At 32.7% G+C, this 18,358-nt stretch overlaps 2 protein-coding genes, 1 long non-coding RNA gene and 1 other non-coding gene across 5 annotated transcripts in view; 3 read left to right on the plus strand and 1 right to left on the minus strand.

Moving 5' to 3' along the window:
• Positions 1 to 2,012, plus strand: part of LOC109339423 (phosphatidylinositol 4-phosphate 5-kinase 2-like) — a 5,119-nt gene extending 3,107 nt beyond the window's left edge. For both annotated transcript variants that reach the window (XM_019576859.1, XM_019576860.1), the window contains exon 8: positions 764 to 2,012. In XM_019576859.1, the coding sequence (XP_019432404.1) occupies positions 764 to 1,085 (322 nt within the window). In that variant the 3' untranslated portion in view covers positions 1,086 to 2,012. The remainder of the gene's footprint in view (positions 1 to 763) is intronic.
• A 1,431-nt stretch (positions 2,013 to 3,443) lies between these two features.
• Positions 3,444 to 4,097, plus strand: LOC109339426. The gene is made up of 2 exons (XR_002106659.1): positions 3,444 to 3,907; positions 3,978 to 4,097. It is a non-coding gene; the product is annotated as an uncharacterized LOC109339426 (long non-coding RNA).
• Positions 3,913 to 13,193, minus strand: LOC109339424. Its single transcript, XM_019576862.1, has 12 exons — positions 12,414 to 13,193; positions 10,850 to 11,145; positions 10,624 to 10,716; positions 10,424 to 10,514; positions 8,835 to 8,928; positions 7,226 to 7,323; positions 6,929 to 6,998; positions 6,417 to 6,520; positions 5,886 to 6,002; positions 5,158 to 5,234; positions 4,949 to 4,993; positions 3,913 to 4,865 (listed from the first exon to the last, which is right to left on the minus strand). Exons 1-12 carry the CDS (start codon positions 12,705 to 12,707, stop codon positions 4,364 to 4,366), a joined length of 1,881 nt encoding a protein of 626 aa, XP_019432407.1. The 5' UTR covers positions 12,708 to 13,193; the 3' UTR covers positions 3,913 to 4,363.
• A 702-nt stretch (positions 13,194 to 13,895) lies between these two features.
• Positions 13,896 to 13,968, plus strand: TRNAV-UAC. Its single transcript has one exon. It is a non-coding gene; the product is annotated as a tRNA-Val (tRNA).
• Positions 13,969 to 18,358: the final 4,390 nt, after the last annotated feature.

The raw sequence follows: 18,358 nt of genomic DNA on the forward strand, positions 1-18,358 counted from the left end.
CCCCCCCGGCTATAATAAAACAAAGAGGTTAAATGGTTCCATCTTATAATACCAACATGGCACATGCTCTTGGAAATAGGCAAGAGGATATGGCCATAAGTTATGAACAAGCAAAGCACGGGACAGTGAATGAGCATTATATTTGCCATTCCCTAGTCCAATTCATCTATGATCTAGAGGTGACCTATCATATATTTTTTAAGAATAAGATCTTGCTGGTTGAGATGCACAGAAAGTGACTTGAGTTGTCCTGGCAAAATTTGAGTCAGTTTTGTTGACAACAAATGCTGGTGAGGTCATTTTGATCTTTTAGGTAAGGGCAGATATTTCTTTAGTAAAGGTACTAGACTAGATATTAACTGATTAGGAAATTGATGGGATAGTGATGGTTTCCAGGAATTGAGACTTGGGTGATTTGGGGCATGATGTTAAATAACTTATTAAGTGCTCATTCAATGTGTTTTTAGTGCTAAAAAGAGCTTATTTTCATGAGTTCCTCTAACAAGTTTATTGAACCCAAACAAGCTCTTATTCATAAACCTAAACAAGCTCTCTGTTTGTGTGCTTGTTATGTATGATAAATATTTCCATTGTTTGTTAACATATACATGAGTTCCCCCCTTCTTTTGCACTTGGAAGATCAATTACTTCTAACAATAGAACTAATCTATAAACCTCATTGATCTTGTTTCTTTTTAGCCTTTTTCATGATAGGTGTTTGATTATGCAAAAACTTGATATATAATGATTCTTTTTACTCTAGGAAACCTCTAATCAGGCTAGGAATGAACATGCCAGCCAGAGCTGAGAGTGTGTGTAAAGGATTGGATCAACAGATGAGTAGTGGAAGTAGCATTTCTACCCTTTCAGTTTCAGATGATAGCAGTAATAGTGGTGAGATCTCTAATGTAATCCTCTACTTTGGTATCATTGATATTCTCCAAGACTATGATATTAGCAAAAAGCTGGAACATGCATACAAGTCACTACAAGTGGACCCCACCTTGATCTCGGCCGTTGATCCCAAGCTATACTCCAGAAGGTTTAGGGATTTCATACAAAGAATCTTTGTAGAGGACAAATGATATGGTTGGTGAGAGGGACTACTTGAAATTTGGAAGTGAATTGGGACCAACTCACTCTGCATTTCTTGAATGCTCAAATGGCACCACATGCAGCCGGGTATATCAGTAAATATAACAAAACATAGGTGGCTTTAGCATATGTCTTGGGATTTAAATTTAATCCACAAGATTGGGAAATGAGGCCTGGCTTGTTGATGGCTTAAAATTTGCTCATTAGCCATTGCAATGGAAGATGATCATCTCAAGGATCTTTTTCCAACACCAATACTTAACACATACTTTTTATAATCATTGATCATATATGCATTGTTATTCTCAAAGCAAAAATTCTGACCAATGATTATAAATTGTGTTGAATAGGATGTGTAAAAGAGTGAATATCGTTGTTGCATTTCAAATTGAATTGGGGACATGGATACCAATTTTTTGTTATTTTGTTGAGGGGTGGGATTGTAACATTAGCTTGTAAACCAAGACACCACAAGGCATGTGATGAGATACTTTTTTTGATTGCTTTTGCTGTGGTTGTGGACCATTGTGGAAATGGGCATATAGGGAATAGAAAATGCATATAAAGGGATTCAAATTGAACTTGGAGGGGTTAATTTCTGTACATGCAGTCAAAGATTGATGATAGAATTATTGAACATACATTTTTAGTTGGAGAAGTCCAAAAAAGAAGAGAGATAGTTCTTGTGCAAGAAAGGAAAAGTGTTCAGATGGCCCCCACTCTGTCCCAGTCTCTCTGTTTTGTGCATTCAAACTAGTGTTTTTTTCTTGTTCACTTTTTCAGTAAGACATAAAAAGAAGAGAAAGACACCAAGAAAGAAAGAGATCAGTGTTTCATTGGCTTATTGTATGTTATTTCTTCTTGTTGCTCTATAAACTAAGTTTGAAAAAGCAGAATAACAATAATAATGCAATGTGGCATGTCCCTTTTGCTTATTTTGAACTATAGACCAAGCAGCAAACAATAAGACAAAAATGAAATTAGGCACATCAGTGTGGACTGATTTGGCACCTTGTAGCTATCTATGTATGTTGTTTCTATGCATTTTAATAATGAAAAAAATGATGAAACATGACATACAAGCATATTCTTCAGTCATATAGAAAAAACATTAGGTGAGGAATGAAGACCCATATAAAGGGTAAAGACAAAAATAGTAAAAACTGATATCTTATCCTAGTGTAGTCAAATCAGAATGAGAAAGAGAGTAGAGGGTGTTGACTATGTTGGCAAAGTGAGCCTATATGCACTGTTCTACCTGCTTTTTGTTTTGCAGGTTTTTAGCATGATTCGGTGCTAGACACTAGCTCATTGCTTGCTTAGTTGGTATATCTTGGTTTTACATTTCTTCTAGAAAACATTGGATTCAACTTCAGACCATTCACATTGATTGTTTAGTCAATGATTTTTTCCATTTTTCTTTTATGGTTACCTTTTTTTATTCACTAGACATGTTAACATAGGAGCAAGTATAGAACCATATGAAATTTGTATTATAAAAATAGAACATTTTAATTCAAATGACAAGGGTATCCACTGTCACACTAATAAAGGTGCAAAAACATGTTATGTCATATTCTGTTTGTAGACAAATCAATACATTTGTAGTGTAGTGGCACGTGCATATATAATGTGAATTAGTGTACTCCCTCTGCACTTTTCTTATATTTACATGCTAAGCTGGACACTGACTACACCTTCAGTTCGTGTCACATATCTGATGTTTGTCATCATAGCTATTTATACGTTGAACTCAAAATTATTGGATTATATAGTAATTTCTACATGTTGCAACATTTTTTTAATATAATGTTTAATGCCATAGAGATTATTAGTTATATTATATGGTTGGATTGCACTATATGACAACATAACATTAAAGTAATTTGTCAGGAAGCAGATTTGCTGGGGTCACCAAATCAACCACCATAGAGTTCATGACAGTAAATTGATGATGGGTTAAAAAGAATGTGGGTTTTGAAATGTCTGCAATAAAGTAGTGTTCATGACAGTAAATTGTGTAAATAAATTATTTTGCTTTGTGAATACCCAGAAAAATATGTGAAAATAAAGAAAGAACCAAAACTGTCTTAGGCCTTGTAGTTGTTTCAGTTGTCAAACTTAAGAATTCATAATCCCTTGGTAAATTTGAATTATAATTTCCTAAGATTTGCATAACTAAAAGAATATTATTTCATAACATAAACATATTTCAATTTACCATTCACCATTATAACTTTATTATAAAGCCAATATGGGGATTCAATTCTATCAACTAGGTAGTTATATTAAATTGGTGAATCCATACTATTTTTTTTCATACAAGGGGAAGCTATGAAGAACAAGCAAAGAAAATAGGCCCTCAAATGGGTTGGGCTACACCATTAGTATGAGAAAATAAAGAGTGGTGAATATCAGCAGGAGCCTCCATCCAAATCTTGAACTTGTCAACATCATGGGATTCTTGTTCAGCAAGCCAATTCACACAAGCAAAAGTGTGTTCTGTAACCACCACCTAGTCCTTCCCAATCAATTCATGTAGAGGAAACTATAGAGGCAAACCAGTGATGATGTCTTGTTGTACCATGAGTAATAAGATATAGACCAAGTTTGGACATTGTATGGAAAATGTGATATCAATGAAGCCTGAGAATCCCATAATCCAATCAGTCACAGATGTTCCACCAAAACCCGCTCTACGCGGAGTCCCTAAAGCGCGACCATCAACATTAAATTTAGAGACTTTGTCCGGAGACGAGATATAAAGTGACAAGAATTGTCGGAATGAACATTTGTGAAACTTGAATCTCTTGTCACTATCCAACAATGATTTTATTCTGCGTTGACACCGGGATCTAAAATATAAAAAAATTAGTTACTAGACTCTGCAGTGTTCATAGGTAACTAGATCAACAATTATACATGCATTGTAGAACCACCACACATGCCATATCCTCAAATATTGTCTATAGACTCTATACAACTCTTAAGAAGCAAACAAAGAATGAAAAGAAAGAATACATCCCGTTCCAACAAGTTACTGTCACAGTGCCAAAAATGGCTACCTTTTCAATTCCCTTCCTATAAATATCATATCTACATCATGATGCAGAACAGCACTTCACCAAGACAAGGCACCTTAATGAAGCTTAAGGAAATCCAAGTTACAAAAAGTGCAGCCACAAATTGGCATTCAACACTTGCAATCATGAATATAGTGGTACATATTTACACAAATTTCACTTGTGTCCGCCATTGTTACTAGTCTTCATTTCAAAGGCACATCTAGTCTGTCGATCACGTCCAACACTCTCTTTCTGTTGATATCAAAATCAATGACAGGAAGCTTAGATGAGATCCTATTAAAAGATAATTCCTTGCTTCTGCTTGTTGATGAGTAACTGTTACTCTTGATCAGTCTGCTGATATCCCTCAATCCGGTATCGAAGTCCAAGCTTTTACTGATCCCTCTCGTACGAATATGCTTACATACATCTTGCAGCAACTTTTGATCATCACTTGTTAGCAACGGTGGTAGCTCACTTTTAGATTGCTGGTTTGTCTTTTGCAACTGCGGGGCAGTGCCAATAGGGGACTTGATCGTAGGCCTCATTTCGGCAGCTTCACTGGCAGCCTTACTTTTGATGGCCAAGCGGTGAAGCCATAAGAGAAGTTCAAGGATATAAGTTTCTACTTTGTCTTTATCTGCATGATGGAGTGTTTCAATCCGCATTATATTGGTCTTCGCGGCCTTCTTATTTAGCTCAGAACTGCAAGAAACAAAAAGGTACTTAAAAACATGAAGTGTGAACAAAAAAAGGATTCAAAACAAAAGAAGCAGATTGTTACTTACCCAGTACTCGCCCACTCCCCTACCCAACCAAAACCATGATGTGCTCTGATTCAATTGTAGGGCAACCAAAAGAAAAAGAGTAAACAGTTAGTTTATATAAAAAATAAATCAATACATATAGCCATGTAGAAAGTATATTGCATCGAGATAGTAAAGAAGTAGCTCCTTGAAATATACATTTTTTACATAAAAAAGGTTAGACATCTTACTTGGCTGTGTTTGTAGCAATTGGAACCAGCCAATGCAATGTTTTTTCCATCTCATTTTTAATATCTGCTACGGAAAGCTGAGGAAACAGAAAGCAACCACAAGGAAAAAACTCAAACACAGTAGAAACTAAATTAGTATAGGACATTTTCGACTTTTGTTGAAAGCTGAAATGGAGAAGAAATAATTTAAAAACTTAGTTGGTCATTTTCTTCGACATGCAAACTATATATGACGTTGCACTGTGTTAAATATCTCATTCAAACTACATATGCCTTATGTGAATGCAATCCACTTAACTAAACTCCCAGACTCCCAGTGCTGAAATTACATTTTTAAAACAATCTCTAATAATTGTTGTTGATTAATATATGTAACTAGAGATATTTCTGACCGGGACTTGGATAGTTGGTTCCACAGGCTTTTTATTCCTTTTGTTTTAAGATGATTGAAAGGATTTTGGGTACAACTTGGAGTGGAGTAATAGTAGAAGCGTTGCTGAGAGTCACCATTACGGGTTTGTGAATTGTGACTAGACAGATTTTGTCAACTATACAATCGCATGCTCTTCCCCTTTAGTCAAGCATGGGCTAGAGGCAAAGTGAGCTTTCACTTCAACCTAAAGGCTTGCTATACTGTTTCCATCTCTAACTTTTCTAGACCTTATTCTCTCTCATTTTATGACCAAGGTAATAGAACAAACTATCCGCAACCGTATATAAGGACATACCTCTTCTACACCACGAAATGATGGCAATTTGGAACGCAAAGCTGATTTTATGGTAGGAGGCAAACTCTGATATAATGCATCCCTTGTATTTGCAGGCATAGAACTGGATCTGGCAACCTGATAACATCAACACAGTCTCAGTACAATGTTCTACAGTGCATAAGCTTAATCAAACATGACAGTTAACAGACATTATTTGAACAACCATGAATTATTATAACAGAACCTGATATTGACCAGGAACAACAAAGCGATTCAGCAGTAAACAAGTCACAAGCTAATTATCATATGGTTTTGCACTAAATTCATTGATGTTGAGCTTTCCTCTAAAAAAATTATTGACCACTTAAAATTTGGATATAATTACATATCTGAAGGTCAAGTAACAGAAAAGTTGCAGACAAAATTTGATATTAAAACCAATATGAGAAGCAGCTCTAGAAACTCAATTATTTTTTCTACTGGTTGAAGGGAGGCATAGAAAAGAGAAGACTTGTAATGAAATATATGCAATAAATAAAATTCACTTACAAGAGTATCAATTTGGAGCATTATATTTGCATAATGCAAAGAAAGGCCTGCTGGGCCCAATGTTTGGCGATTGCTCATGGTTCCAATTAATGGTTTACGGACATCTGCAAATACCATGGATAAATACCATTGCAATTAAGCAAAATACACTTTCAGTATGAACCGATTACAAGACTATTATAATCAGAATAAAACCAGACAAAAAAAGAACGTCAAACTTAAAAAGTCTTCAAAGAACTAGAAATTAAGATGGCTGAACTTCGCACAATGGCTATCAATAACCTTAACTGAGTCATTACATTAATAAGAGCTAGGCAGCAATGTAAGAGAATGATATAACAAACAAAAATGCCTGTAAATAACCTTCACTGAGTCATTACGTTAATAAGAGCTAGGCAGCACCGTAAGAGAATGATATAACAAACAACAATAACAATCAAGTCTTTATCCCACTACAAAGCAAGTATAATCTCAATGCTTAAAGATATTGTTTATCTTTAGGGGGTACATACCTGCACTTTCAAAGATATTATTTATCTCTAAATGCAAAAAGTGGACCATGTCCACAAGCTTCTCCACAACCTGCAATCCATTATATTATGAATTATAGCATGCTTTTCTAATTTCTTCATTCTATGTTATGGATATAATGAAACCTTCTCTACCAATAAAAAGTAGCTTAAAGCCTCTGTACTTGCTCTGGTATTGAAAATGGATAAAATATAATTACAAGATAAAACAAAAGTTACTCGAGGAGACTAAGTGATAAGGTAATAACATTCATGCATAGAAGTAAGCTTAAGTTATACCTCCTCCAAACTTCTGGACCAGAGTGACTTTTTCTTCAAATGTTTAACTTGCTTCCTTTGACTTTTAAGTTCTGCCCTCAAGATTGAAAGGCTGTCACCTATATGATAAAGAGAGATATTGAAGATCTCTTTATATATATAAACATCTAGGTCAAAGTGTTTCTCTCAAAAGCATGTTATATAAGATCAACCCTTTAGTCCATACCTAAGTAGTCATCCCACATCCCAGCGGATCCCAAAAATGGGATAGCGGATAGCGGGACAGCCGGGATAGGGATGTTTAGGGAATCAAAATAAACATTTATACTATACACAGAAATGCTAAAAGATACACAACATTAAAGACATAGGCTCAAAACCAATGACATAACTCAAAGTCTAATCAAAGTAAGTACTAAGTAGCTCAAAAGTCCAATATTAGTCAAATGAGTTTAAGGAATTAAGTCTTTCTACGGCTTAACCAGCAAAAGAGAAGAGAAAGACGAACAAATTGACAGAAAGAGAGAGCCGATCAATCGAAAACAAAGCTCATTGCTGGAAAGAGAAGGGCTTGGGGGTTGAGAGATGATCACCCTGTTGCTTCTGGTTGAATTAGATTCAGGTGTTTGTCAAAATGATCAAAAGGTTCCAAAGAAGGGACACAGCGTTTTAAACATGAGGGTAAAATGGGCTTTTAACCCTGTCGTCCCTTTTCCAGTAAGATCCCACTATGAAAGTGGGATGAGATCTTGGGATTTGGAGTTGACATAGCCGTGGTCCGTGGATTCAGATATGGGATGGAATAGCAAATCCCATCTCAGCGCCATGGTAAACTGTGATGGAATCCTGAGGTTGCATGGGATCGACTAGTTAGGCATATAAATGCTTAACAGGAATAGGTTTCACAAAGTTCAAAGAGATTAACAGTGAAAACCAAAAATATGTGCTTTGACAACTCTGATCCGAGCATCTGACTGAACACAGTTATTATTTAATACAAATAACTTGCCATGAGAGTACTCATACCTTGGTAGCCAGAGGCAGATAAAGAAGCCATTCAAACAGAATAACAAAATAGAATATGGTTTAAGCATATCAAACCTAGTTTTTATATCCATTTCAGAGTCCATAGTGAATCAACTACACTCCTTATTAGTTGTGTTTAATTTGGTAACTGCCGTAGTAGTTTGCAAGATAGTAATGATAAATCCATAAATATGTTCTAGAAGCGCCATCAGCCTGAAATATTTTTATACTTGTACATGACCATAACTAATGGTCATTTTCACTAGAAGTCTGAACGATCGAGCAAGAAAAGCCACTAGTATAATTTACCTTGATCGTAAACCATAAAATCAATTGAACCTTTTCAGTATAAACACATTGAAATAGTAGTTAATGTTACTGTACATCTTTATCCACCCTTTCAAAAACAATTTTGTGCATAATGTGTCTTGTTCAAGTTTCATACAATTGTCCACCTCTAAATGATCATTCTATCAAAAATTTACATAACAAAAATTAATCTTTACTTTAGAATTAAAACTCTTTAGATAGCTTTGGATTTTAGGTCAAAAGTTGCTTGTCACAAACAAGATTACAATATTATGTAATAGGTAGTACTACTTACCGCTTCGAGTTGCACCTGAATTATCCTCCTCTTCGAGCTTATGCTGATAATCTTGTTCAAATCTATCCATAGCATGTAACTCATGGTATAATTCCTGGGGCAAAAAATGATTTTCCAATTTCTTTTAGACTTAAATTTCACATAAAAAACAGTGAAGTTGAATAAAAGGCTGATGCATGAATTGCAGCACTATAAACAGATATATAAATCCTTTGGTTGATTGAACCCAAGAAAAGACAACAAAAAACCTTGAAGATTTTTTTCATAAAATCTTATGGTGTTAACAGACAGTAGCATGTTGAAATTGAGTCATTTTTCCTTTGGCACAAAATTTAAGCAAGTGCATATGACCTCTTAGGCTCTTTACTACACAGGGAGCAAAAATACAATTCCTCCCACCTAAGATTATAAAACTATCAACTTATAAGTAAGTACACACAATGATTTTACATTTATCTAGGATGATATATTCCTTCAATAAGAATGAATTTGAAGATATAAATGAAGAATGATTAAATCTAACCCAGGAAGAAAGTACAACCAACCATCACATTTGCTTCATTCCACAGTATAGTCAATAGAAGTATGGATACAGATATTCCATTTAACTTAGAGAATGAATCATGATGCACATAAGTGACATAATGTAGGACATAAAGAAAATAAAGGGAGGGGATAGCAAACCCTCTTTGTGACACAGTATAAGGAAAGTAGTTAAAAATATTTTAACCAAACTCCTCAACAGAAATATTACACTATTTTTTTATCCGTTTTTGCTAAGCAAAAGGAAATATATTAATGGAGCATAAGGGATGCTAATACAAAATATAGACTCACCAACAGGACAAAGGAAAATTACATAAGACTCTTAATACAAGACCAAGGGTCACTAAAATATTGAGGGAAATCATATGCAGCAGACCCTAATCTAACCGAAACCCTTCTCCCGGACCTGACTTGGATTAAGTCCATAACCTGTATATAGCTATAAGGTTTCCTATTGAAAATAACACCATTTCTCATTAGCCAAAGAGAACAAGCCATCACTAACCAAAACAATGTCCCACACGTACCTAACCACAACCTGTCCAGACATTATAATCAATGTCACATTGCAAAAACAGATGATCAGCCAACTCAATACTGTTACCACAGAACACACAACGTAAACTATGAGCTAATGGAATCATAGACCAATAGAACAGTGACTCCTTTGGTGGGATTCTATTTTGGGCTTAACTCCTCCCGCTTACACACATGGACCCAAACCCCAGAAAAAAAAGCTAGCTAAATGGGTCTTAAGCTCATATTTTTAATGTGAGAGTTCAATACTTAATGGTAACAATTTTTAGATAAAGTACGGAAAAGGAATTTTCAGTAACAAAAATTTACACAACTATTTGGCAGTATTCAAAGAGCCCCATAACAAGGAACCAGTTGACTGAATTCAACCACTTGAGTGCTGTTCGTAAATTGGAAATAATTTTACCATAAGTTCTTTTTATTTATTTTAAATTTTATCTGCATCTTTTCAGCTTCAAAAGCAACCATCGGTTAGAAGCAACGTCAAATATGAAATGGAAACTCACAGCTGTAGACTGAACCAAAGACATCAATTGCTGCATCATTGACTCTGCCTCATCCTTTGATTGTCTTTGAGAATTAAGTTCTCTGCTAATTCTAAAATTTACAGTAAAAAAACAGTTTAGAATGAAAATACGAAATGCTTAACATTTGCTTTCTGAAAGGCTGCAACGTAGACGAATTCAGTGAGTAAAATTTATATTACTTCTCAAAGTAACGGTCCAAGTTGTGCCACTGAGGATCTTTCGAGAGATTTCCAAAACGAATCACCTCATCAGAAAAAACTTTCAACTCCTCCCTGAAAACATAAAACATAAACCAAAAATTACATACAGGTGGTATTTCATAGAGCCATGGTGAAAACAAAAAGAAGTTAGCTTGTAGATGGAACCGAATCCCCCTTTAGGAATTTGAATTAGTCCAATATTTACCTCTTGTCTGCAGAAACAATACTTAGAAGTTCATCCGTATCTTTTGATACTAAATCTTGCACAGCCTCCAACCGAAGCACCTCTTCTTTTAAATGCCTAATATTTCTTGTTGAAAGAGATTCCATAAGACCATAACCCTTGACAATTGTGTTTGCAACCTCAAATGACAATATCCCGATTTCATTACCCTTTGTTGCAGCTCCAGAAACAAACCCACCGCCAGCATTTAAACTTGTCATGCTGCTCCCAAGAGTGTCCAAAACATCAACTGCTTTCCCAATAAATTTGTCTGAAACCTGAAGTAGAAAATATTTTATTAGAAATCCTCATTTTTCTCCTTTCTTATTCTATTTATCCCTGCTCTCTCTCATTAGAGCTTAGCCTGTTCTACTTAAACTAAAGGGACATGATAATAAATTGTAATCAAGTTTAACAATTATAAATTCGAAAATGAAGGGGTGGAAAACCTAATATAGCAAAACATCTAAGAGATGACCAGTATACTAACGGAGATGAAGAGTTTAATGTCCATGGATTCGTTATCTTAAAGCACTGGTTACTCAAAGTCTCAAACTATCAGTTTCTCTCTTCTTATTCCCATGGGCTCCCCTTGTGTGATTTCTGTATAAAATCGTGTATTTTCATAACCTTCTACTAGCTATTACTCTAAAATTTAGAAAAGTGCAACAAAGTAAAATTAAGCACAAAATGTATATGTGATGCAGAACAAGAACAAAAAGCAAAGAAGAATTTCAAACAATCATTAAACTCCCAATGTTTAAACTTCAGTAATAAATAACAAATCCCTAAGATGGACAATATGCCATATACAGGCAACGCAAACAACCATAATGACGTCAAGACCAGCATCTTTGTTAGTTACATTAACAATGTCACGGAACTTCGATTTATTTGGTTGATAGTTTCAACAGGGATTTCCAAGTAAAATGTTAACACCACCTTGATAAAGATACATGTCTGCACATTGGCATTCTCTAACCACTTACTTAATCTCTTCACTCCACCTTGCAATAACTTTATTTCCATATCCTTTCTGCGAATTGTTTTGAACTTTTTTTCTTTCTTCACCAGCACTAACAGTCCTAGAATAGTTGAAAGTACTCATCACTAATAATATACAGCACCTCCACTCCAACACCTCAGAAAACATAATGAAAAATCCTTGCATAAATTCTCCCAAAAGCTCTACTCTCAATTTGAATCGAATATCTGCTTTAAATGAACCAAATTTTCATCGGCAACAATATCTTCGTCAAACACTTATAGCTGGGAAGCAGGAATTTTAAAAAATCTAAAAGAGTAAAGATGTATATTAGTACAATACTACAATCCTTACCCTCCTCTACTTCCCCCCATGATATATCTAACCAATCCATCACTGATTGCAACATGTTTCATCACTTTCATAGCTATACCAACATTATCTAACATTACTGGTTAACTAGCTTATAGATTGAGCACATAAACAGAATACTATAAAACTAAAAAGAAATAACCAATCCGAAAATCAAAAGTAAACAAGAAGGAGTAATAAAAAACCAACCTTTGCCACAGTAGCTTGCCTTGACTTCACTGACCCAGACTTCTGTGAAAAGGAATCATCAAAACGCGGGATTCCATCATAGAAATCATCATTTGCAGCATGTTCATTTGTTGCAGAAGGTTCTTGCTTTTTTTTCTCTATTCTCTCCCTTGCAGATGGTGCAGTTGCCAAATCACTTGCCATGGTAGCCTTATAACTCTTACCACCAGATTTACTATGATTTTTATGATCATGTCCATCTATCTTTGCAAACACCTTGTCACTTTTTGCAGACTTAGAACAAAGACCCCCCATATCAAAATTTCAATTTTTGAACAAAAGGGCATGCACAAAAACAGTAAAAAATGATAACTAAAACAACTCCACTTGTAATCTCAGCTAAGCTCAACTCATCCAAATCAAGAATGATTAAAGAACACCCTTTTCTGGAGGAGAAATCAAAGTTGGAAGTATGAGACAGAGAGGAGCATAAAAGTTTGGGGAGGAAGGGTTACAGATTTGGACAAAGATTGAAAATTTGGAAAGAAAAGTCCACATTCAACTCTTCAATTAATTGCTAAGGAGATATGATAATATAATACAAAAAATAATAAAATAAGAAAGGAATGAGACATAGGAGATGGAAAAATCATAGTTATATGTTTATGTTATGAAAATCAAAGAGACATGAGGCGGCGCTTCTAGTAGATTAAGCAGTGAGTAGAAAGCAAACGTTACTGCCTATATGAGAAATGGTCATGCTTCAACTTTCTCCGTCGCTGACCAAACTTGCTTGTTCTCACTTTCTTCATTTTTCATGCATTTATTTACATTTTTTAAGTACATTATCATACAATATGGATTAATGATAGCCATTACTAACAAAGATTTATTATTTCAAATTATTTCTCATATCAATAATATCGAAAAAATGTAAAAAAATAAAAAAAATTGACATTATATGTTTTGATCCATGATTCATATACAATTTAAGATAATATATCTTTGTCTAACAAGTATATCTTCTATCTCAAACTACGTGTATTGTGTCATATTGTGTTAGTATTAAAATACTTCATAATTCAAACTACTGGATTTGCCTAGAATTGATGACTAAGATAGAAAGTACTCTTAAACTAAGTGGATATTCCTCTTATATTCTTAACTTAAATGTATTTTCTTCAACTAAGTTAAAATTAATACCATATAAAATGGTACATATTGTAGGACAAGATCTTCATTGCGTTTTCTACAGGTAACACATCAGTTCACAAATAAGAACGATATATTGGTCTTTCTTATAAAGAACATACTACCTGTAAGAAATGTTATCACTGTAGGTAGAGATGAGAGTTTATAAACTAACTTTATAGAAAAATATTATTTTTCATGATTGTATGATTTGATCTTTCATTTTATTTTGATGATTCTTAATTTTGTTGCTTCTCAACCTGTATATTATTATAATCATTCTTTTAATACACAAAAGTGGTTAATGTAGCTGTTGCTGTGGTGTAGTGGTTATCACGTCAGTCTTACACACTGCAGGTCCCCAGTTCGATCCTGGGCAGCAACACAATATATATTTTTATGTATAAAAAAGTGGTTAATGTGGCTTAAGCCTTAAGGGCTATCTCCATTAATGTCCTAGACTCCTAATCATATGCTAATTACATGTATTTTGATTGATACCAATGTATCCTATTAGTAGTCTTTTTTTTAAGTCAGAAAATTGGTTAATATGGCTTAAGTGATGTCATCCTGTATTTTTTTAAGAGTTAATCATTAAATTATTACTTTGAAAAATTTATCTAACGCTTGAAATTGAGTTAGCATTTTGTTCAAATGGAATTTCAAAAAAACTAAGTAAAGAACATCTCAGATACTAGATCTTCTACTATCGGATCGAGATCATCTCCCCGATGAAGTGTTATTAAACATAAAAACAAAAATAACACCACACCTCTATCCTTTTACTCGTTATAAAATGTAATTTTTATTTTTAAAAATAAAATGTTTATTATAGTAGGACCAAATAAGAATGTGTTGTCTCAAACTATGTTTTACAACAAAGAAAACAAATTATATTAATTAAAAAATTATACTTCAATCTTTTTTCCAATGTCATTAATGTTACATGATTTAAGACACTATGTCCTTATTCATGTAGGACCTCTCATCTAGTGATTTGTTGAATATGAGAAATGGTGATCCATACTGCATTGAAAAGATATTTGGATTGTTTAAAAAAATTAAATGTTAAATCATAATTTGAAGTTTCATTCTAATTCAATAGTTTGGATATAGGATGTAGACTTAGAAAATTAATAATTATATTTCACACGTAATTATTTATTCAAAAAATAATTATGTTAAGAAAAGAAACGAGAGAAGTAGAGTATTCAGATAGAAGAGAGTATTAATAGATGGAAAAAATAGAAGATAATGAGACATGTTGTCTGTTCATATGGAAGCAATTCTAAAAAGTTAGAATCGGAATTAAGAGGATGTCTTAGTTTCTTAGCAACCATGCAAGAAATAAAAGAAGGGAATTGAAAGAGCAAAAGAGAAGAAAAATCATTGAAATTTTATTATTGGAATTCAATTATGCACAAAGGCAAAGTGCAAAGAATTTATACAAAGGAAAATTAGTAGTTACTTGAAACTCAAACTACCATTTAAAATAAAACTGATCATAATTATCATAACCGAAAACTATATAAGAATGAGTCATCTTCATCTTTAACATTTTCCCTCAAGCTGGAGAGTAAATATCATTAACTCTCGGCTTGGGTATAAGGTAGCAAACATGAAAAGTCGGACCTGAAGTTTGGAAGAACCACCAAAGTGTTGAAAGAATGATTATTTCTTTTCTTTAAGAATAATGCTCAAGGAGAATACCATCTTGGTTTCTTGACATGATGAAATATGAGCAATTTTGCTCAAGAATAACAAGAGAATAATATAGGCAATATTTGCCTCGAGAATATTGAGAAGAATTAAGAGAAATATTGGCAAAATTTGCTCAAAGATATCAAGAAGAATTTAGAGGAATGGAGAATATGGAAATTGTAAAAGAGATTGATAAAGAAAGAAAGACTAGTGTACTAATTATTGATTTACAATCTTGTTGTTGCATCTTCTACCAAGAATGAAACATTTACTATGATCTCAACAATCAATCGCTTCTTGGTTTCTTCACTCGTTGTTGTTCATGTAATGATATAGTTCCTATTTGCCTTAGACTTTAGAAGTTTACCAAATATTTTCTTGCCAGGGTCTTTGTTTTCCCACTGATGCAACAAAATTGGCTTAATATAACCATGCATACTTCCTGCGATATGGACATAAGTAAGAGATATATCCTTCCTATATACAAATCCTTTGCATCCATGGAAAGAGAAATATAATTCCCAAAGGGTTCAACCATTAACTCAACACCAAGAAGCTCCAAGAAAATGAAAGAAGAGGGAAAAATATGAAGAATAAATACTTTGCTCTGATACCATCTTAGTTTCTTAGCAACCATGCAAAATAAAAGAAGGGAATTGAAAAAGAAAAAGAGAAGAAAAATCATTGAACTTTTATTATTGGAATTCAATTTTGCACAAAGACAAAGTGCAAAGAATTTATACAAAGGAAAATTGGTAATTACTTCAAACTCAAACTACCATTTAAAGTAAAACTGATCATAATTATAATAACAAAAAACTATCTAAGAATAAGTCATTTTCATCTTTAACATGAGGTTAGGAATTGTACTGATAATTTGAGTTATAATGTTGAATCTATATAATTCCATGTTATATCAAATTATCAATATTTCACTCATTCAAACTTAATTTAAGAGTGGTAATACTTCATATATGGATAGAAAAATGTATTTAATATGAGTTTTATATATTATTATTATATCATCTACTATTTATATTTTATTCTTGTTGATTCTTCAAAAGAAAAAAGAAAAAGTAATATAAGTAAATGATGGATGATGTACTGGATATATATAAATTTTGACACCGAGTTAATTTACTTTATTTCAATTATTTTAATGCAAGTTGTGTAAATTTAGTTTGAGGAGCATTTTTTTTACTTTGTCGTTTTATGTACTTCATATTAATTTAGTTTGTACAACTGTAACTTATTAAATGCGGTTTTAATATATTCTACCCATAAATTCACTTAGCTTATCCAATTTTTTTTTGGAGGTATAGTCTATTCTATTTAAAGTCTAATAGCCTCGATTGAAAATGATATTTTGATGAAATGTTCTCTCAAAGCAAATATATCAAAGGGTCTCAGTGAAAGAAAACATAGACCACGGTATCTTATGCTTTGAACTTCTGTGGTATGGAAAATGTATACGTGTCTTCTTGTGGGTTATGAGGATGATTGGCAGATGAAGAAATATATAGGCAGAGGATGTTTTACATTATTCTTTGCATCCATTTTAATCTCCCAAATATCATAAGTAATAATCATGCAACTTGTGAATCTTACATTGAATAACTTGGAGTTTGTCTTCTACTAGGTAAAGATGGGGTCTGGTGTTGTAAAGTTATTTGCCCAGCGTCTATTTGACTTATAGAATTGTTGTATTATCTGTGTATTAAGCTTAATAATCAATTTTAGTAAAATTATATAAATTACTTATTTTTTTCTTACTTTCACAAACTCCTTAGTTTACATACATAAACTATATTGATTATCCTTGCATAAGAGATAAATATAATTTTTTAAACAAAAAAGTGATAAATGTAATTAAATTAAACAAAATATAGTATATTGTTGAGACAAATCCAAATAGTATACAAATTAATGTGTCTTTGTTATTTTTGGTCCTTTACAATATAATAGGAGTAATTTAAACGATATATCTTTAAAATTATTGATGCATCTTGTAGCAACCAAAAATATTGAAAAGACATTGACTCTTAATCATTTGAACTTGTCTTGACAATTTAAAATATTCTATTTAATTTAATTATATTTACCATCGTTTTCTATTTAAAATTATTGATGCAATGATAACAAGTGTAATATATGTATATAAACTATGAGGTTTGTGTAGAAAAGGGAGATGTGATTTGTACAATTTCACTAAAACTCAAGGATGTTAATATAATTTACTCTTATATTATAAGATGAGAAAAAATGTACGCACTTATATCGTAAGTATTTTGTATGTTGTCACTATATCATCTATTTTATATTCAATATATAAGTGAACATAAAAAGTAAAAATAATGTATTGATTGTGTATAACAAGTTAAATATTATACTCTTATGAAATTCTCATTTCAAAATTGTCATAATTGAAATTGGCTTATAACAAAAAAATTCTATAATTGTGTTATGCAAAAAATTAAAGTATGAAATTTTACTTTTTAATTCAATTTTTTCAAGATGAAGCTAGCTATAGCACACTATGATGATGGTAATAGTACGACCATCATGATGGACTTGGTCATATTAGTTGTGATGGGATGGTGTTTGTGAAAGAAATAATCATAATGACATGGTGGTGATGATGCAATAGTGATGGTAATGATTCAACCATGCATCAACACTACTATATTATCCCTTTACTACTTAAAACATTGACTAGGTTTTACTTTGATCCAAATATCATTTTATTTTGATTTAAACAACTTACATCGATAAAATCACCATTTAACGAGTTGACCGGATTCAAATATTAAAAAGATGAATTAAGATTTTCTCCATTAAAGTATATCAAAAGTAAAAGAAAAGGACAATATAATATAATATTTTTATCCTTAAAATATAATAATATGACATTTCTCTCATTAAAACTAAGTGTAAAATTAACAACTTCTTTCTTCATTAATGAAAATGAGTTTCATACCGTAAGGTTAATAAATGAAATTTTGAGAAAGGAGTGAGAATATCAACTAATTAACTTTTTCATTTATTTATTAATAAAGATATGTAATGTCTATAAG

This window comes from Lupinus angustifolius, unplaced genomic scaffold (genome assembly GCF_001865875.1).
Source record: "Lupinus angustifolius cultivar Tanjil unplaced genomic scaffold, LupAngTanjil_v1.0 Scaffold_75_79, whole genome shotgun sequence".
Classification (NCBI taxonomy): domain Eukaryota; kingdom Viridiplantae; phylum Streptophyta; class Magnoliopsida; order Fabales; family Fabaceae; genus Lupinus; species Lupinus angustifolius.

Excerpts from the sequence above, each read along its gene's own strand:
- LOC109339424 (XM_019576862.1), bottom strand. The coding sequence starts at position 12,707 with ATGGGGGGTCTTTGTTCTAAGTCTGCAAAAAGTGACAAGGTGTTTGCA. Across the intron at positions 10,515-10,623 it reads TTGGACCGTTACTTTGAGAA|AATTAGCAGAGAACTTAATT; the intron begins GTAATATAAATT and ends TGTAAATTTTAG. Across the intron at positions 6,521-6,928 it reads TAATATCTTTGAAAGTGCAG|ATGTCCGTAAACCATTAATT; the intron begins GTATGTACCCCC and ends TGGTATTTGCAG.